The sequence below is a fragment of the Jatropha curcas genome, chromosome 7, assembly GCF_041381405.1.
Source record: "Jatropha curcas cultivar XTBG-Jc1 chromosome 7, XTBG_Jcur_1.0, whole genome shotgun sequence".
Taxonomy (NCBI): domain Eukaryota; kingdom Viridiplantae; phylum Streptophyta; class Magnoliopsida; order Malpighiales; family Euphorbiaceae; genus Jatropha; species Jatropha curcas.
This window is the reverse complement of record NC_143157.1, coordinates 28672454-28693053: the sequence shown is the minus strand read 5'-3', so window position 1 is coordinate 28693053 and position 20600 is coordinate 28672454. Positions and strand designations below refer to the sequence as shown.

General features: G+C 35.7%; 3 protein-coding genes across 7 annotated transcripts; 1 reads left to right on the top strand and 2 right to left on the bottom strand.

The window, feature by feature from the left end:
* The first annotated feature begins 379 nt into the window (after positions 1-379).
* On the top strand, positions 380-10290 carry SAC3B (SAC3/GANP/Nin1/mts3/eIF-3 p25 family). Of its 3 annotated transcripts, XM_012214076.4 has the most exons (17): positions 380-712; positions 1210-1311; positions 1400-1489; positions 1776-2009; positions 2892-3011; positions 3190-3411; positions 3888-4097; positions 4192-4454; positions 4756-4856; positions 4978-5193; positions 5853-6080; positions 6155-6246; positions 6321-6414; positions 7090-7182; positions 7273-8051; positions 8126-8240; positions 8381-10290. In XM_012214076.4, the coding sequence occupies exons 1-17, from the start codon at positions 573-575 to the stop codon at positions 10157-10159; spliced, it is 4878 nt and encodes a 1625-aa protein (XP_012069466.1). In that variant the 5' UTR covers positions 380-572; the 3' UTR covers positions 10160-10290. The 3 variants fall into 3 exon arrangements, with proteins under 3 accessions (XP_012069466.1, XP_020534168.1, XP_089579946.1); XM_020678509.3 differs by lacking the exon at positions 2892-3011; XM_089723820.1 differs by lacking the exons at positions 380-712; positions 1210-1311; positions 1400-1489 and having other exon boundaries at positions 1813-2009; positions 2900-3011.
* A 217-nt stretch (positions 10291-10507) lies between these two features.
* On the bottom strand, positions 10508-14566 carry LOC105631874 (Protein phosphatase 2C family protein). Of its 2 annotated transcripts, XM_012214078.4 has the most exons (4): positions 12811-14558; positions 11695-11826; positions 11011-11220; positions 10508-10882 (listed from the first exon to the last, which is right to left on the bottom strand). In XM_012214078.4, exons 1-4 carry the CDS (start codon positions 13720-13722, stop codon positions 10871-10873), a joined length of 1266 nt encoding a protein of 421 aa, XP_012069468.1. In that variant the 5' UTR covers positions 13723-14558; the 3' UTR covers positions 10508-10870. The 2 variants fall into 2 exon arrangements, with proteins under 2 accessions (XP_012069468.1, XP_089580488.1); XM_089724362.1 differs by lacking the exon at positions 10508-10882 and having other exon boundaries at positions 11046-11201; positions 12811-14566.
* Positions 14567-17747: 3181 nt separating this feature from the next.
* On the bottom strand, positions 17748-20039 carry BUD2 (Adenosylmethionine decarboxylase family protein). 2 transcript variants are annotated; one of them, XR_002284140.3, is made up of 2 exons: positions 18263-20039; positions 17748-18042 (listed from the first exon to the last, which is right to left on the bottom strand). XR_002284140.3 is itself a non-coding variant. In XM_012214079.4 (1 exon), the coding sequence occupies exon 1, from the start codon at positions 19670-19672 to the stop codon at positions 18647-18649; it is 1026 nt and encodes a 341-aa protein (XP_012069469.1). In that variant the 5' UTR covers positions 19673-20039; the 3' UTR covers positions 18155-18646. The 2 variants fall into 2 exon arrangements, 1 of the variants encoding a protein (XP_012069469.1); XM_012214079.4 differs by lacking the exon at positions 17748-18042 and having other exon boundaries at positions 18155-20039.
* Positions 20040-20600: the final 561 nt, after the last annotated feature.

Here is a 20600-nt window from a genome sequence, read left to right as displayed (position 1 = left end):
GAATGTACAAAGACGGAATTTTGGGCAGATAAAGATTTGACAATTGGGCCTTATAGTTGGCCCAATAAACATGTACCTAACTTTGGCCCATCATTGTAATTTTCTGTTTTGGAATGACAGAAAAAAGTGACGTCGTTTAAAGGGATAGGAGGGAAACTTTTTCCCTCAAATCCCACCTACAGGGAAACATTTTCCTGTTTGTTTCTACTTAAAGGAGTGAAACTTTTCCCTGGATCGTGAACGGTAACAATTAACAAATGGTAATTCGCGTGAAAAACACGATTGGTCGTTCTATGAGACGACCGTGAGAAAAACACAACGACGCAAGGATTAATAAACGACAGCTGCAGGCAAAGCACAAATTCAGAGACCAACAAGGCAAAGCTGAACTATTTCTGGATTCAATTCAAACGACGGAATTTGAGAAAGAACCACAAATTTGCCTTTCAATTTCAAGTTCCATCAGTGAGAGAAGAAAACAAATATTTCTGGATTGATTTGCAGAGTGCAAAGCTACCATCACATATGCGTTAAAGTAAGAGGAACGAGAAAAAGATCAATAAGTAGAAGGAATGACGGGGTTCGGCAAGGCTTCGGGACCGGCAGGGCCACCGTCATCGCAACCGCGGTTCGGGAACTTTCCTCGTCCTCCTTCTCCTCCTCAAACGCTGCCTTTTCCTCATTCTGTCTCTGCACGATCTCCAAGTCCCAGGTACTCTCTCTTGCTTTCATTATTAATCAACTCTTCATATTTAAAAAGAAAACCTTTTGCTGCTTAGCCATCTTTACTTTATCGGTTTGTGTTTAAATTGGACAATTTATTGATTGAAAGGTTTAAATACGGTACTGGACTTCATTCATGGGGTTTTGGCTTCACTTAATGTTAAAAAAAACTTACTTTATTGCTGTTGTGGGTCATATTCCCCATCAATGTCCAGATTTTTGTTTAAGCTGATCACAAAATTTATTTTGAGTGTTGGCACTATAGTTGTTTGCTTTTTTTTTTTTTTTTTTTTTTTTTTTTTTTTTTTTTTTTTTTTGCTACTTCAAATTTGAATTTGTCTTAATCTTGCTGAAGTTGCTATTTTACTAAGCAAGAATCATGTTCGTCTGCAACTGTTGTATAATTTAATGCTTGGGAATATACTTCTTGTGATTATTTGGTAACCTGAGCTGGTTTATGCAATGTTTTTGAACTTTTGATCCTAGGGATCCTGTAGCTATAGAGAGAGTGCGGTCACCACCATTGGTTTATGATTCATTGATTTATGAAACCTCTGGTCTTGCTGAACAATCTGCTGGAATCCCAAGGTAACAACGCGTGCAAATCTATTCTCTTTATCCTTATTCAAATGTTCACGCTTCACAGGTAAACTGAAGGGTTCACTTTTGATAATAGGAGACCTGGAACACTAGAAAGAGTGCGCTCTCCTCCACTGTCCTTTGACAACAACGGAAGACCATCTTATCCATCTGTTGGAGCCCAGAGGTGAGGTCTATAGCTTATTTTTACTTGTTTGCATGATACAATGAAAGTCTGTTTTTCCATTAAAATGTGTTGGTATAGTGTTATTAAGTAGGGAAACATGTTATTGACATTGGGAAACAGATGCATCAAAAGCGATAAAGCTAAGAATATTCTTGTGCTTTTTTGATATCATGCCTCAGTCCTGAATAACAAACTTTTTATGCTTTGTATTTAAAATTTGTAGCCTTCAGTCATTTTTCTGTGCTCATGAAATAAATCTCACCATACTACACTATGTTCTTCTCAGGCCCACTGTCTCACCTCCTCAATGGGTTAATGGTACGAGATCTTTTTCTAAACTTGATGAACTAACAAATCTAAGGCCTTCTGCAGTCACTTCATTTGTTGCTTCACGAAATTCCGGAAATAGTTTCACAGCTAAGTTCTCCAGATTTCAAGATTTAAAAAGGTCTAGATCACCTCCTTCATATGCTTCGAGTGAAGACATTTCTAGAAATTCCAGTCGAACTTTCCTTCAAAGGTATGTTGGTTGGATCATATATGCATTTATTTTATCCCATTGATTTATGTGGTGCAATGAGGTCCAATTCTTTTAATCACAATTTGGACCAGATTTTACCCAACAGTTGTCATTATGTTTGTCCAATTTTTTTTTTTTTTTTTTTTTTTTTGTTGATAACAATTTTTGGAACCTATTGTAATCAGATTGTTGTTCTGCTTCAAAAAATTTCTGCTTATTTTTTGCTTATCAGAATTGATGCTGTTTTAAGCGTTTCCTATTCTCTCTGTTAATTGGTCTCGAGAGGCCTGTGAATTAGAATGCATGGGCATGCACACACATTCGCCCTTTCTATGGCTGTTGGAATAATCTGAAATAGCCAAATCTAACTATCCAAGTTTCAAATGAGGTTAGACAATTTGAAAGGGTGTACACTGTTTTGGTTAAACAGCAAAAGGGGTTACAAAAAATGAGGCTTTAAGACAGTGCACCAATCGCTTCTAATCACGATGTGGGTTGAACCTTGACTTCTCCATTTTAGAAAGAGAGAGTTATTATCTGACTGCAAAGGGCTGAGGTATACAGGAATGAATTTTCCTTCTATTTTATTTAAATCTTTTTGCCCTCTTTTTAGATGGCTATTATATGCTTAATCTGTATCTCATTTTCACGAAGTACCTTCCTTTTTTTGTGAATGAACCGCTCTGTTTCTGTTCCCCAAAACTTTGATCTGTTGTTTGGCCTTGACACTCTTCCTTAGTTATTGTTAGTGGCTTGAAAAGTATATTTGTGAATTTGAAATAGTTATAGAACTTCTCTTTGAAGAATGGTGGACTACCAAATACCAATTAATATGGAAACTTTCAGATATCTGATTTCAGTTTTTATTGCTTGATATGGTAGCAATTCAGATTCGCTTGTTGATAATCACTTAAGTCCAGCAAGAACAAAATTGCCTCCCTCGCCTTTTGAAAATGACAGTTCAACTGAGCATGTCTATCCTTCTTTTGGTGACGGCCAACCGTAAGTTTGCAATTGAATTTTGTATTTTCGTGTGTGTGCTTTATGGGGAGGAGGGTGTATGAGCGGGATCTTTTCTGTGTATTCTAAAGAGACTCATGTCCTAAAAATGATAATAGATTGATCTATGTTATTAATTTGATATTGTATCTCTTAATCAGACATGTTAGTTATTTTGCAGGCCTGTTTTATCTCCTTCTGCATTGGATAATCAGCAAAAGTTTCCAAATGATTATCCTAATCCTTTGGTCCGCCAACAACAATCCTCGGACTTGCCACATGCGGGTTCTTATGATAATCCAAGAAGTTTTATAAATGAAGTTGCTGACGTCCCTGTGCCCACGCAATCCAGGTCGCCACCCAGACCAGCTACAAATGAAGTTCTTCAAAAGGAATCCCAAAGGTACTTTCCAAATATATAGGTTCTTAAAACTCTTCTTTTTTTTTTTTTTTTTTTTTTTTGTTATCTATTTTAAATTATTTTCCTTAAATGAGATGTCTGGCAGCAATATAAGAAAAAGTTGTCTGGAGATGAGTTTCTAACATAGTCATTTGAAGGTATCTGTTTGTAAAAACTCAGGAGAGTGTTCAAAATCAACCTCCAACATTGAAAGCTTTGGAAATTTTCAAAATTCTAATTGGTAGCAAGGGGACTCTTCTGATAACACTGAATTCAGAAAACAGGAAAAGGAAAGAGACCTTGTAGGACATCAGTAAAATATGTTCTGCCATTAAAAATAAAAGGATAATTTTGTTATACTAAAAAGTTGGGTATTCTACAAGTTTTTGGTTTTGAAGTTGAATCCATTGATATTTATGTATGAAAAATTTATGCTTCTTTGCATCTGAATGAGCTCATCCACATGCTTACTTTGCCAGGCCATCTACATCTCCTCCTAGGTTGGATGTTAGATCAAATTTTCCGTCCAGTGCATCTGATTTCCAAATTCCTCAGAGAACTTTTCCTTCTGCCAATAATACTGCTCTGGAACCTGCTCCCAACAGGATAACCAACTACTCTGTTGCAAAGAGAACAAGGTCACCTCCTTTGCCTACTGCTGATAAAGTCATTCAAGATGATACTGAACGGTAAAAATTTTTGGGGCATCAATTCCATTGGTTGTAATAACTCTTTAGTCCAGCATCAATTCAATTGATCAAGTTTTTGGCATGCAAAATGTAGAGAGATGCAAGCCAAGGCAAAGCGGTTAGCTCGCTTTAAGGATGAATTGAGTAGAAGTGTTGAAAATAGACCTGATTTTGCCGAACAAAAGACTTCTATTGGCAGACTTGAACAATCTAAAGCGGAAAGACAACAGTTTATTGGAAGGCACTCCACAGTATCTGGAGCAGGAGGGGATTTCACTGATGGCAATATTTCCTCTGATTTTGAGGGCTTAGAAACATCCAGTATAATCGTTGGGTTGTGTCCTGATATGTGCCCTGGTATGGCCCTCACAACTTCTTGATCTTGGAGGAATGTTGTTGATAGAATGGCATCCAGTTACATCCTTTGAGGTCATAGGACTTTATTCTATTCACAAACTCACAGTGAAATTTTGATTGGGATTACTTGTCATTTGAATGTGAGAGAAATAACGGCCTGAAAAATGAAGGAGTTTGAATATCGTATCCTACATGCTTTATTTACTAAGCATCCGAAACAAACCACCTTGCATCTGTTCTCTCTGTGTATCTGAAACTGCCATAATTTTTATGTGATGTGGAATCTTGGTTCATGTTTCAGAATCGGAAAGGGAAGAACGAGAAAGGAAAGGGGACCTTGACCAGTATGAACGATTGGATGGCGATAGAAATCAAACCAACAAATTTCTTGCTGTTAAAAAGGTAGTTTCTGTGTAACCTCATTTTTCTGTCAATATCCTTTGTTGGTCATTAAACTAATCTTGGCGGTGCTTTGTTTATGAGGTTTAGTATTATAAATGTTTTTTTTATTATTTTTCCACAGTATAATAGGACAGCAGAGAGGGAAGAAAATCTTATACGTCCTATGCCTGTCCTTCAGAAGACTATTGATTATCTGCTCAATTTGCTTGATCAGCCTTATGATGATCGGTTTCTTGGCATATACAATTTCTTGTGGGACAGGATGAGAGCAATCCGAATGGACCTGAGGATGCAACACATTTTCAACCAGGAAGCTATAACAATGTTAGAGCAAATGGTTGGTAGTCTTGTGATTGTGTTTCATTTGAATCTAACATTTAGCATCTGTTCTTATCCTTCTGAATAGTACATGAAACCATATATCATATCATTACAAGAAAATGTGCTTAGTTTCATATAGAAAAATGGAAAATGAGTACGTGTTACTAATTATGCTCTGCATGTGGATTGCAGCCCCACAAAGGACATCTTTTGAATAATAGTAATAATACCTTTGAGGTGATTCATTGTATTGCTTGGCATATATAGTTATCCTACGGTTTTAAAATCATGAAATTGGTGGTCCCATTGACTCAGAAAGAAACTGAATTGGGCAAGTAGTAAGAATTCTTTGACAAAGAATAGCAAAAATGACAAAATCACAATTAAGAAAGAATATAACTAAGGCAAATATTAAGTTGGCAAAATAAGTTGTTTAGGGTTAAGAAATGAAGCAAGGTGGGAGCAAAGTTTATGGGTGACTTTAACTGCACTTGACACTTTCAACGGCTCTCTTAGTTTGACACCATGTGCCTTGTTGCCGTGGTCTATATTTGTTATCTGTCTCAGCATTGGACTTTGTTAACCAGGTTTATGTATTAGATGATATGCATTATTTCAATGATTTATTATTCTGATGGCTAAATGTTGTTGTTGATTGATTGATTCTGACGTCAGATAAGGCTTCACATAATTGCTATGCACGAGTTGTGTGAATACACAAAAGGAGAAGGTTTTTCTGAGGGATTTGATGCACACCTTAATATCGAACAGATGAACAAGACTTCAGTTGATCTGTTTCAAATGTATGATGATCACAGGAAGAAGGGAGTTACTTTTCCAACAGAAAAAGAATTCCGTGGTTATTACGCTCTTCTGAAACTTGACAAGCATCCTGGATATAAAGTAAGTCATACACAAAGGAATAGGTTTTACAGGTTATATTTAGGATTGTGTCTAACATAAAAACCTCCTGCTAGGTTGAACCTGCAGAGCTCTCCCTGGATCTTGCAAATATGTCTCCAGAGATAAGGCAAACCCAAGATGTGCTATTTGCCCGTGATGTAGCAAGGTTCTCCCTTACCTTTGATTTGTTATGAGGTTAAAATATAAACTTGATCTGATACATGTGGGTGGCTTCTCCAGGGCTTGCAGGACAGGAAATTTTGTTGCCTTCTTTCGACTCGCAAGAAAAGCAACTTACCTTCAAGCCTGCTTAATTCATGCTCACTTTGCAAAGGTACGAGTAATGGTTGCTATCCAAGTAGAGAGTTTGAGATGCCACTAATAATGATTTTCTTGTTTTGCTGACATTAATAGAATATATCAGCTAATCTCTTATTCATCCGCCTTCTTTAAGTCTCTATTCATTTTCATTTATTAACATAGACAGTGGAGACGAAGCACTAATTTGGACAAAAGGCAAAGTAGTACTAAAATTTAGTTTTCTTATCTCATCTATCTGATGCAGAGGATGAACAGTAGAAATGACTAGTATATTTGGCATCTGATGCCAACTTTGTATACATGCTTAGATGCATGACAGTTTTTAATGTGTTTTTGCACATAATATTGTTGTAACATGGTATGATCCACTCATCTCCATTATAGTCCCTGGTATACAGTGTCATTATTCACTTTTTTAGTGCTTAAAAAAAGTCAAAAGGAGGAGTGATTTTCTGGGAGCATAATCTGTCATAAAACAATTCATTAAGTTCAGTGCATTATGCTATTGATTCCCAAGTCATCATAAAATGCTGCCTTAAGGAGGATACTACTTAGTAGAGACAACATGTCTTCTAAGTGTTAATCATGGATTCACCTTGGTACTGTTCATTTAAATGTACATGCACATGTGAACACTCATATGTAGTAATTTTGTCTTACATTCCATGTATTTTGCTGTTGCAATCAGTTGCGAACTCACGCACTCGCTTCTTTGCACTCTGGTCTACAAAATAATCAAGGCCTCCCAGTTGCTCATGTTGCCAAATGGCTGGCAATGGAGGTACCTTTCCTTTTGATGAGAGTTTCATTTTATTTACTTCACAACAGCCAGCAAGTTCCTCCTCACTTTTTGCTTTGATGTTGACATCAGGAAGAAGATATTGGAAGCCTATTAGAGTATCATGGATTTTCGATGAAAGAATTTGAAGAGCCATATATGGTAAAGGAAGGCCCATTTCTCAATGGTGATCAGGATTACCCTACCAAGCGCTCAAAGCTAGTTCAACTGAAAAAATCTAGAAAAATAGTTGACAATGTGTCACCTACTTCTCAAGTGGTGGCCTTGCCTGTTCAAGTGTCCAAGGAGATTCAGCAGCCCATGATCGACAAGCCAGAAAAAAATGTTGTTCCTTCTACTTTTGTGAATAGCAAGAATTCTATTCATGGTACTGATGAAGAAATGGCTGTCTCTGAAGTTGCTTCATCCCCAAAAATTGTCAAGCAAGTGCAGCCAATAATTGGAAAGTCCACAATTGGGCTACTAAATGAGGACAACCATCAGGCAGGAGATGCCTTTATTTCTCCATGGGGCTTCCCCATGGTTCATGGCTCCCCAGTTTCTCCACCAGCTAAACTCAAAGATGTAGACAAATCAAATGATGATGTTCTTTTTGACATCTCTGCTGAGAAGAACATGTCGTCTGCCATGGAAGTTATTGCACCACAACTTGTGTCTAGAACAGCTTTGCAAGAGAGATCCCCAAGTGCTAAAAATGATGCTATGGAGAATACAATCCCGCAAGTTTTGATTTCTAATGAGTCAAAAGATGAAGAGCATCCTGATATTAATCAAGAAAAGGAAAATGAGGAACTTATGGAAAATTATGAAGATGAAGAAATTACTCAGGCAAAGCTCAAGTTAATTATAAGGTTTGTCTCTTCAATTGTTAGCCCCAAGGTGTGGTTTTTATCTCTATCTTGATTCTGCATTTATCTATCATCAGGTTGTGGAAGCGGCGTTCTTCAAGACAAAGGGAGCTGCGTGAACGAAGACAGATAATAGCAAATGCTGCACTAAATTCACTGCCATTGGGACCGCCAATTCAAAAGGCAAAAGATGTAAGCTTTTAATTTTGATCGTTTCAAACATGCATATACTGTTACTTCTTATTTAGTTTGTTTACGTTTGCAAATTTGATGAGCTTGTGTGCATTGTGATTTCCCTCGAATTTTTTTTTTTTTCTTTTCTTCCAATGTAGCAACTGAGCAGTGCTAGTGAGTTTGATATTGAACATATCTTAAGGGAAAGATATAAAAAACATGAACAATCATGGTCAAGGCTGAATGTGTCAGATGTCACTGCGGATATACTTGGGAAAAGAAATCCTGGTGCTGGATGCCTGTGCTGGAAAATAGTGTTGTGCTGCCAGATGAACCACCAAGAAAGAGACAAAATGGGGCAGAGGAACGAGGTTTTGAATGTGGGAGCAGGCCCGTGGTTGCTTTCAAAGATCTTGCCTTCCAAAAAAGATGATGATGATAATGATGATCTGATAGTTTCATCTTCTGGCATATCAATATGGAAAAAATGGGTTCCCAGCCAACATAGTGATGACTTGACCTGCTGCTTATCAGTTGTTAGGAATGTTAATTTTGATGGTTTAAATGGGACGCTAGATGGTGCTAGTGCTATTTTGTTCCTTGTATCTGAAAGCATCCCATTGAATGCTCAGAAAGTGCAACTTCAGAACCTGCTTTTGTCCATCCCTTCTGGTTCCTGCCTGCCCCTTCTGGTCTTGTGTGGTTCGTATGATAAAGAAGTTTCAGATCCTTCCTCCACTATAGTTTTTGAATTGGGTCTTCATGACATTGATAAATCACGAGTAAGCAGCACTTCAGTTGTTTTCCTTATTGGAGACCAAGAGCGGGAATCCTTGGATGGTTTTTTTAGTGATGTGAGATTAAGGGAAGGATTACAGTGGCTGGCAAGTGAATCACCTCTACAACCTGACATTCACCGCATAAAGACTCGTGATCTGATTCTAACCCACCTTACTCCCTCCTTGGATTCCCTTGAAAAAGCAAGCGATCATGAAGTAGGTCCTAATCACTGTATTTCAGCCTTCAATGAAGCCTTGGATTGGTCTATGGGGGAAATTGCTGCTGCTGCCCAATCAAGACCTATCAGTTGGCCATGTCCTGAGATTGCGTTGCTGCCAGATTCCTCTGAGGAGCATATGGTGGTGAACTGGTACTTGCCAAGCATAGGGTGGAGCTCAGCAGCAAGAATTGAACCATTTTTATTTGCAGTAAGGGAATGCAAACTTCCTATTTTTCCTGATGCTATATCCTGGTCTGACAAGGGTGCTAAATCAGGTGACGAGATTGAGAACCTGAGATCAGAACTTGAGAACTGCTTGATCAGTTACTTGACTCAATCAAGTGGGATGATGACATTCAACTTAGCAATAAAGGAGGCACATGTAATGCTACAAAAAAGTGCTCGGCTTGAGCTCGATGACTCAATCTACTATATCGTTCCTAAGTGGATCTCAATTTTTAGACGGATCTTTAATTGGCGGCTAGCAAGACTATCAAATGCGGCGTTTTCTTCAGCCTATGTTTTAAGGCAGCATCATGTCAATCCGACTTTACGCATTCTTGATGATAAGCTTGGGCTTGAAGGAAATGTATCTCTGCCTCACTTGAGTCAACCCTCCTTGGATGAAATAATTGTTGGGTGTGCCCCCCCAGTACAAATAAGGGGTCAGCCGCAGGTGGAAGTTTTTCAATCTCCACCAAGGATAGAAGGTGATGTCGAGGCAGCTACTAACGAGAATGACTTGATGGAGGATGAAAGAACTACAGAGTTGGTCACCAATCATGTTGATCATGTAACAACGAGACTGAACTTTGCTGGTGCTGATATTATGGTTGGCAGCAGAACGACGAAGGAAGCCGACAAACTAAGCAAGTTGTTGGAACAGTGTAACATAGTGCAAACTTCCATAGATGAGAAGCTTTACCTTTATTTCTGATCTTCTTATACGCCCTTTATTTAAGTAGGGGGGTTGGTTAACTTTGTACCATTGTATTGATGTACTCTTTCTTATACAAGAAAATAGTAAGAGCTTTTTCTGAGCAAGTATAAATATTAGTTGTCTTTAAATTGAATTAAAATGTCAAATATTTAATTTAATTTTATTAAAAATGATACGGATTGATAATCCTAATTAATTATGTATAATACTTATATATAATATTAAATGCTTTTATTATCTAATTTAATATGTTTAATATTTAGTCAAACTAATCATGTGAGATATTTAGTTAAATTAATGAACATCTAATTATAGGAGCGTGGGATCATAACCGGGAATAAGAAATTCAAAAATTGCACATGATTGAGCTGATATTAAAGTTAGCAACTTTATGATATTTCTTCTTCCTAGATACAATGTGAAAGGCAGAAAGTTCGTATGTGCTAACGAAATTTACAACAATCATCTCTCAGCTTCTAAGAATCTCTCCAGCATCGGCTCTCAAGTACTTTTATACTTGGATTTAGCAGTCTCGGTTACAGGACAAAGGAGAGCATTCTGTTCTCCTAAAGCCTTTTATCATTTTATGCTGTCACCGGTTAGAGACTCTTAGTAAGAAACCATGGCCTGCCCGGAGATCCTTTGGGCAACTACATCTTGTTTGTGCAGAACAAATTGTCTTTAGTTCAGTAGCAGGCTCGCCACTTGCTAACCCCCATCCTGACACGAGCCGAAAAGATATGAATACCTCTCAGGAATATATTCTCAAAATCAAATTTGGGACACAATTAGGAACCATCAAAAGAAGGAATTCAAAGGGAAAAACTACAAAGAGAGTAGAAACCCACCAATTCAAAGGGCTTCCGATGTGATGGAGACGGAACAATAATTGCTGGGCTTCGATTCACTGAAAGTTGCTGATCTGAGAATTCACTCCTTACTGAACGGTAAATCTCAGACCCAGAAGGAGCAGAACTGTGAGAAGATTCTTTTCGGGTTCTTGAACTCACCGATTTCCTACTCACTTCAGCAGTTCCATCTGTAGCACCAGCACCTGGCTATTAATGCAAAGAAAAAAGTATATATAATCACAAGTTAGCCAATGACCCCTTAACAAGACTTCTCTAGAAACTACTTTGAGATTGTCAGTAGAACGGCCAAAGGTAAATGTGGCAGGTGGAGAATGTTAGTTAAACCTACTAATTATCAGCGTTTCACTTATTCTCATTCTTTTTACGAGTTATAAGTTCAACCTCAATAAATGCCAGACCAAATTTGAATCTAACCCACCAACCCCCCACCCAAAAGAAAAGGTAAAAAGAAAAAGGTTGCCAAACTGTTTTATTATTTGGATTGTATTTTAGCAATTGCATTATTCTATTAGATAGGCTGGACCTGTGTACACATACTATAGCAGTTGCATTATTAGGGAAGGTACAATCTGGCTTATTCTCCAGATCAAACACAGAATGAAGACATGAAACTCAACCTACAAAGCATTGAAAGGGGGAGAGGAGGCTTCTTGCACTTACATTAGATGATTCTTTAATATGTACAATAATGATTGTAATATCATCCGTCCGATTTTCGTGCTCCAACCATAGTTTGTACGACTCTCCAGCAATGGCTGCACATGCATCTCGGGGATCAGAATACCTTGCGACCTATGGGGAGAAAAAAATTGATACCGCATAAAGATGGCGAAATAGTTTTCCACAAAGAAAATATAAAAATTCTCTACACCTTTTATTTTTGCTACATCAGTTATTATAAACGAGAGACAGACTGTCTAACATTTAAATTAACTTTTTTTAAAAAAAAAATTCTCAATATTCAAAAGAATTTCAATTTTCTACACCTATGAATAAGAACCAAGATGATTCGCCGGAAATTTTAGAAGTTTGAACTTAAGAACCAGCAAGTCATGAATTGAAGTTCTTAGCAAATCAACAGAACCTAAATAGTTTTATCTTATTAAGACCCTGTTCATTTTTACCTTTTTCTCAGAATGACTCTAGTATCAAATATTATGAAAAAAAAAATTTTTTAAATAATGAAAAGAAATCAACTTCTTAAGGCATCAAAGGAAATATTCATAAACACAACAAAAGAATGCATGTGAAAAGATAACAATTAATATAAAGAGCATAACCATTTACTTGATTGCAAAATTAGACTAATAAAACAAGAACAAAACATATCCTTCACAGCTCATAAATTTTAATGCTATTGTGTCAAGGTTTGACCAAGGCTCATATTAATTGGTTTATTACTTCTATTTGATGAAATATGCAGCAATCCATTCTTCAATTTCTTGTGGTTACTTGATTTGATGGGCAGGGGATCACCCCTAGTTCTCAAATTCAAATCATAATGTAAGGATGCAATCGAGAAACTTAACAAACATTAGCTGGCAGGCATAGTGATGGAAAATATATGTAGAATGAAGTCAATTTCTGAGTTCAATTCTCAAATTGCAGAAAATCACAAAAACTCCAACAAAAAACAATCAATTAAATCAGAACTACTAAGTCTAAAAGAAGCAAGCAATCTTGAGTTTTAACATATCAGCACATTTCAAAATCAATGTGTGAGTAATGAGAACAACATATAGACCAGATAAAGACAAGAAGACCATAATGCCATACCATATCAACAACAGCTTGGCTTGAAAGGAACTCAAACACTCCATCACTTGCAACCACAAAAAATGGATGATTGGGCATGAGTTTAACGGTAGAAACTTCAGGATCAGCAATAACACCAATTGTCTCAGCTGTACTATCCCCTACACTTCTTGTAAATGCAGTCCCTGGATACATCCCATTCTGCACCCACAACCTCGGAGGATCACCCCCTTGACTTTCTTCATCATCCCACTCCTGCATATTTGGATCCTTGTACCCTTCCACTTGATCAACACTCAGTACTCTAGCCCCACATAACTTCACCCTCTCACGCTCATCTTTCCTAAATGGGGTTTGATCATTAGACAAATTTTCAGCAATAACTCTATTCCCATTTTTAACAGCAATCACTGCTCTTGAATCACCCACATTGGCTACATATATCGTATCTCCAATAACAAGAACAGATATTGCCGTCGTACCACTCATGGAATCATCAATTTTACTACTATGTAACTCGGAGTTTGTCCTTAAAAATGCAGAATTATAAGCTTGAACAGGGTCATTCAACAATGTGGGGTCATTAGCTAATATCTCAATTAACCTATCCTTGACGAAATTTGAACATTCAGCACCATATATACCATGCCCATCAAATACACCAAAAAAATGGATATTTGGGTTACCTTGGATTTGAGTTTTAATGCAGTAACTGTCTTGGTTTTCCTTATCTGGCGAGTCTGGATAGTAACCTCGTTGAGTCAGAACAGAGTACTGTAACGTCAGGTTATGTGAAGGAATAGGAATAGCCTCCAGCGATCTTTGAGTGAGAATGTGTTTACTAGCGATATGACCTGCTTCAGGATGGTCCCTTGAATCGCCATCCGATGATGACGGGTAGCGGCTGCAACACTTGCCATGAACACAACCCATGTTTCTGATAGGCAATCAAAGCCTAAAAAGAGAAATTTTCAAAGTGCAGGCTCGGTGTTTGCAAAATGTCCCAAATGAGACGGAAAACAATCTAGGTCTAAAAAAGGCAGAAATGAAGTTATTGATGGAAGTAGCCGAATGCGCATCTTTCGATTTCGAAAAAGAAGCTTCTAAAAGAATGTGGAGAATTCATATCAGAAGAGAAGAAGGGAACCAAAATAAAGAAGCAAAATGGACAAACAAACCCTAAAAGCAAAATGACCCAAAACTCAGTTTTTAAAGAGCAAATTTGCTTCTCAAATGACGATCCACATCTGAGTTTCACCCAAGAAAACTTTTTCCAAAACGATGATTCAAGATTAGAATAATTAGAATAACCTGTACAGAAGAAACGAATATTTGCTTTAGAAAGGTTTTTCTTTTCGAAAGAAGAAAAGGACGCTAGAAAGAAGCAAAAGGTAGAAACATTTTAGTAATAGTCCCCGATACACGGCGGGGGATCTTTTCTCACGAGTTCTCCAGAGAAAAAGAAATGTAGCTATTTTGGGGTACCAGATGAGGGCTCAAGAAGAAGAAAGAACCAAGCAAGTACCAACGTTAAAAATTCAAGAAAATGAAAACCTCAAGAAAGTAAAGCAAGAGGACAATGAGGGGTTTTGATGATGACGCAAATGGAGAGGTTTCTTTCAACAGAAAGAGAAAGAGAGAGATTCGATGTGCGCATGGGTGGATTTTGTTTGCACAGAGACAAAGAACCCGCCTTCCAAGAAAACAACACAACACAGAGAGCCAACAATAGTAATATTTTTTGTTGTGTATCATCATCCTATTTCATATTTTCGTTTATCAAGATTCACACATATTATTCATTAATCTATCAAAGATTTCATGTCTGAGACAGTAGTGAATTAAAAAATCTTTTCTATTCTTGATTTCTTTTTTTTTTTTTTTTTTTTTGAATATTCTTGTGTTTTTATTATTTTTAGATGATTGAATATTCTAGTTTGTTCTTGCATTTAATAATTGAGCTAAAAAAAATTACTTATTATTAAAATATTGCTCTTTAATTTAATTTAATGTTTATTTCCATTACTAATTGTTGCAATAATATCCAAATATTTATTGAGTATAAATTTGGAAAATGCTTTTGTCTCCATAATTTATATTAATTCAACTTTTAACCTTTTAAAGAAAATATTTAATTTTTTTATTTAATGCAACATTACCTTACTTTATTTATCTTGGAATATATAGATTTTTAATCTAGTTAGAGGATAAAACTTATGTAAATCAAGTTTATAAATATATTTATGAATCAAATCAATTACAATTAAGATTTTTTTAAAAATTATTTTCATTTTTTATTTTTTTTTAATGAATAATCAGAAATACTTTCATATTAAAAAATATATTTATATATTTTCCATTTGCTTAACGTTATACTAACAGGTCAAAGTTGGAGAAGACAAGAATTAACATAAGCTAAATGAATTGCATTTCATATAAAAAAAACAATTATGCAAAAGAACAATATAGCTTATATCAATTGTCTTTTCTTTGTTTATTTTGACTGAATTATTGAACGCATTTAATGGATTTTTCTCACTTTGTAATTATACACTTTAATTATTCTAAGATAATCCACTTAATTTATGATTTAACAATTATGGTCAACATTCCATTTTTAACCAAAAAAATAAAACAATTATGGTCAAAAACTTAAGTTTTATTATTATATATTTTTAATTATTCACAAGAACGGTAACCCGTTCTAAAGTTTTCTTTAAACGAACACGCATTCCAATTATGATTGGATTAATTGGAAATTTTCACACAAAACACAAAACAAGATGCAACCCTAAGTGTCTTGGAGGTCATCATGTAAGGAATTAGGTTAGGATTGTAGGGTTGGATCTTTCAACTTGTCCCCTCATTTGATTTGGAAGTGTGAATAGAGCTTGAGAGTATAAAGATAGATAGAGAGATCAGAGAGACTTGGTGAGGGAAGCAAAAGTGTTTATGTAAGTGTTTGAAAAGCATAGTTCCAAAAGTACTTTGCAAACAAAGGGTTTGGATTGGGCAACAAAAATTCTAGATGATGAGGGGACCAAAAGTGTCTGCCATACTCTCCATATGATACTCATTTGGACATTCTCACTTTTTTTTTTTTTTTATCTTTTTCACTTTCTTTTCTCTATAATCTTATGTCTCTACCTAATAATTTTATAATAATGTCTTTCTTTATCACCTAAACTATGTATCATTTCAAATTATTACATAATCTACTTATTATTATTATTATTGTTTTACCATCATTCATACTCTGATTGCAAGGGAGATAATGGTTTTTCCTTCCCTTGAAAAGTAATAGAAAAGAAAGGTTCTCCCTTTGTTGTTCAGAGGAAATGTTGAGGCTGATGAATGTGAGTTTTAATATGTCCAACCCAACAAGGGCCCAATGGAAGCCCAAAACTGTAAGCCCAAATCTTGTTGTTAGCAAATAAAGAAGGGAGCCCAATAAATAAAATATTCAATTCTAGATGTATAATCATTTTTACAGCATACTTAGATTAGATATTAATAAAATTAACCAATAACATTTAGTGAATTTGAAATTATTTTGTGATGTAATTAAAAAAGGTTATAAGTTCCAACACCAATTGAAGTTTTATTATATATTTTAATAAACGATGTGTCTTATTTCTGTTTTTACACGTGAAATCAATTGAAACTTCATAATGATTTTTTTTTTTTTTTATTCTTTAATTTAAGGTAATTTTCCACTTCTTCAAAAGCAAGATTACCCTTTATTTAAAAAAAGCAGAGGAAATCATAACCACACAAATTAGTTATTATTTATTTAATATATATTGCTAGTGAAATCTCATCAATTCCCACTTACATTTTGCAAACCAACTTTCACCAACCAAGTCCAATAAATTCTTATCTTATACATTAAATCTTTACTAGTATTGGTATATATAAGTTAAACACCTGTGACTCCAATAATCATCTTTTGCCTAAGTTCCATTATTGTATGTAAAAGAAGATCAATGTTCAACTTTACTTTGTAAGTCTGTTCCTAACTTTAAAAACATTGAACTTAGTCTTATTTTTATCGGATCATCATTTCAATGTTATATATTTATATTAAAAAATTATTGGTCGGATGCAATTACATGATTATCTTGTTTAATAGTTATTGTAATGAAATTCTACGTTGTAGTTTTTCTATCTAGTCAGGTTAGGTTTATAAATTTTATCAGTAATATAGTAATTTTTATTTAATAATTTGATTTTACTTTTACTTTATTGTTACCATATAACAATTTTAATATTTGGGTATGAAGAATTAGACTCTTATTTCCTTATTGTTCGGCTCTGCCATGGCCAGAAATGGAAGCCTGAAGAACCAGAAGCCCAGTAGGTCTTCCAACTTAGAAGCTTAAATCAAAACGACAAGACCGCATTGCTTACTCAGTGACCAGCTGCAAGTAAAACGGTAAGCAAAAGCAGACAGACATTCAAAGTAGTTAAATCGTCATAAATTCATAATTTCACCATTAACAAAATAATTAAAGTCTGGGCCTTCCAGGTAAATCTTATGGGCTGAAGGCTAAAATAAGAAGACCCACACAAGACACATTTATGATAAGATCAAGGCCCAAATCAAAATTCATGAACTTAAAAGCTTTTAAAGTTATATACGGATCGAAAGATTAATTAATAATTTAACTCGATAACGGTTGTCTGAAATGGTTTGAGCATGTAATGTTAATTGATTGGATTTCAATTAGAGTTGGAATTTAAGATTTTTTGACTCAAATTCAATTGAATTAAAATTTTTGGTTGCAATGGCAGTGGGATTTCATTTAACTTCAGGTGCAACATATGATATTATGTTAATAAAATTTAAAAAAAAAAAAAAGGAAAGAAAAGAAAAGAAAATGATGAGGTGGCAGAAATCCACACTTTGAAGCAAATGATTCTTGGACAAGTGAGATGGATAACGCATGACACCTCTTTAAGTCAAAATTATGGTCACGTGTAGATTCTGTATTGTGTTACAATGCGACAAAGAGCTGTTAGATTGTATCATATTTATGGTGACTTCCACGCCAGATGCATAATCATCGTAGCCATCCCACAAATATTTATATTTTCATAAATAAAAAAAAAACCCCAACAAAATCCCATGCAAAACCCCAAAAAAAAACCCCGACCTCCTTGTAAATTCTTGCCAACTTGGTTTCATTTGCTGAAATTCGCACATTAAACCCCTTCAAAGTCTATTAATTTGAGATATTTCGCCCAACCACCCTTTATATGTAAAAAAAAAAAAAAATGTAAAATTAGAGAATTGTATATAATCGATGAAAATATTTTAGGATAAATAGAAAAAGAGTATATTTAAATATAATAAACAATAGTGTGGATGAATAATAATAATCTAAAAACATATATAAGAGACAGAGAGGGAGGGTAGAGAAAAGAAAATCAAAGGAAAAACAATAAAAAGAGAAAGAAAGTTCATATAAACCTGAAAAACAAAGAGCACTTTGGAACCCCACTACTACACAACCTCAAAAATCTTAGGCGTGACTAGCCTAAGTGGGGTGCATTATCATGATACATCATCTCATCAAATTCTCTTTTTCATGCTTCCACATCCTCCTCCTCCTCCTCCTCCTCTCATCTCTAATAAAATCCTCCCCCACTTTTTATCTTTCTACACAAGTCAACTTCTCATTTATCACCTTCTTAACCAATCACATCTCTCTTAAAACGTAATCAACTTCTCCCTCACCCGCCCTAAAAATTTTTCTACTCAACCCTAAACCCTAACTCACTCTCTCTCTCTCTCTCTCTCTCTCTCTCTCTCAGTGTATCTACCGACTTCTTCTTCACCATTTTTTCCGATTCTTTACTTCCTGCGAACTGTGAACGTTTGAAACACCACGCTTCCGCTCGCCGGGAACTCATCCATGGCGCAACTCCGGCATTTCATTCCCATTGGCTCGAGCGCATGTGCAACACGTGTCCACACTTCATGGCTTGTGCATGTAGTCGACACTGACATAGTTGCCGGCCGGAAAACCTGCACAACTTTCTTTAGAACCCCAGCCACGTCATCATTATCGTCGAAAATGGAGCCCACACACTCGAAGCTTGCGTAGCTGTAACCATCTTCTGGAGTCACATGGATAGTAGAGTAACGTTCATTATCAATCCCGTTCATGGAGTATCCACAAGGGTCAAATGCAAAATCACAAATAATAGCTCCTGGATTGATATCACCTATGCCGGTAAGTTTGGTCATCTCTTTTCCGGCTATATCACCGTTCTTGCCATCACCAGGAGGTTGAAAGAATTTACGAGCCAAAACACGGTCAAGCTCGGTCATGCAAACCTCAATAGTATAAACGTCGTCGTTTTGGGAAATTAGGTGAGTTGGGTCACTAGCAGTAAAAACATGCCAAGAATGAGAAGTGATTTTAGAAGGCATAACAGAAGCTTTTCTATAACAAAGATTGGAAGGGAGATTCTCTTCGAGATAAATGACTTCTTCCTTGAAGCTAGTGTGAGGGAGAGGCTGTGACTTGGGAAAGATAAAGCTACCTCGGGTGTACCTACAGGAGCACAAAGAAAGGCCAAGATTGCAAGCATAGAGAATTAATGGACGGATGGATTTGAGAAGCTGAGTGGTCCCACATGTCTTGATGATAATCTTGGTGGGGTATACAAAGAGGCTTGATTCTGATAACACGTAGGCATCAAAATACTGGTTCCCCACAGCTGATACTACAGTGCATTGCACAGCATTTAAAACTTTAACTATTGACTCAAAATCAAGAAGCCTAAGACCCATATTATCCATCATTACCGGATCATCACCAAAGAAATGAAGCTCCAAACGCTTCTCAAACCCTTCAAATCCAGACACAGCCATTGAAGTAGAACTTAGTACTAGCAACAAGTATCTGCAAGAAAATTATATTAATAAAAAAGACTTAAATAAACTCAAGAAAAGAGGATACAAATGGAGATATGTATTATGCTCTGGGGTGGGAATTTAAGAGAGAACTACAGGTGAGAGAGAGAAGAGGGATCTGTATGGTATTTATAGGTGGGTGGAGAAAGGAGAGATATAGAGAGAGAAAGAGAAGAGTTAGGGAGAGAGACGGGGCATGCGGGTGAGGCAACCAAGAATCATGATTGCAGGCATAATGAAGTGAATAAGATGATGATATGGTTTCAAGAAAATAAAGAAATTTTTATTTTTTTGGTAAAAATCTTTTTCTTCAGACAAGAACAGGGAACGGATTTTATGTCCACGCGCATGCATTTTCCTTTCTTTCTTTTTTTCTCTTATTGTTATGTCAAAAATTTCCCAGTCAGTTTCCAGCCACTACAACCTATATATTCATTCTTCCATGGAATACTACAAAAAAATACCAACAAAGCAGCCCATCTCACAATCACACAGTATCAGGGCATTATATTCTTACAATTTCAGACCAAAAAAAAAAAAAAAAAATACTACTATAAATTAATAATAAATTATAATAAATCCTTAATTAGTTGGTAAATTAATTATGTTATTGCATTAAGAATGATAATAAAGATTTTATTTGTCGTGTACAATTCTTCTAATCAGTTCACTTTCATGATACATTTCTACAGAGAGGGACCAAATGATTGAAATCTTTGTGTTCATCTTTTTCTTGTTTCCAAAAAAGAAAAATATGGTAATTAGAGAATAGAGATTAGACATTAGTTAAAGAAAATTAAGGATGATTAAAAACACTTTGAACAAATAGGGATTAAACAGAAAATTGAAATGGGGCCAGTCAAAATTCAACATTCACAATTACAAA

What these genes read in the sequence shown, in the direction of transcription:
- SAC3B (XM_012214076.4), top strand. Translation starts at nt 573, where the DNA reads ATGACGGGGTTCGGCAAGGCTTCGGGACCGGCAGGGCCACCGTCATCG. An exon ending in CAATCTGCTGGAATCCCAAG is followed by an intron (nt 1,312 to 1,399) that starts GTAACAACGCGT and finishes TTTTGATAATAG; the next exon opens with GAGACCTGGAACACTAGAAA. An exon ending in TAACAATGTTAGAGCAAATG is followed by an intron (nt 5,194 to 5,852) that starts GTTGGTAGTCTT and finishes TTCTGACGTCAG; the next exon opens with ATAAGGCTTCACATAATTGC.
- LOC105631874 (XM_012214078.4), bottom strand. Translation starts at nt 13,722, where the DNA reads ATGGGTTGTGTTCATGGCAAGTGTTGCAGCCGCTACCCGTCATCATCG. An exon ending in GCCAAGCTGTTGTTGATATG is followed by an intron (nt 11,827 to 12,810) that starts GTATGGCATTAT and finishes TTCTCCCCATAG; the next exon opens with GTCGCAAGGTATTCTGATCC. An exon ending in ATATTAAAGAATCATCTAAT is followed by an intron (nt 11,221 to 11,694) that starts GTAAGTGCAAGA and finishes TTGCATTAATAG; the next exon opens with CCAGGTGCTGGTGCTACAGA.
- BUD2 (XM_012214079.4), bottom strand. Translation starts at nt 19,672, where the DNA reads ATGGCTGTGTCTGGATTTGAAGGGTTTGAGAAGCGTTTGGAGCTTCAT.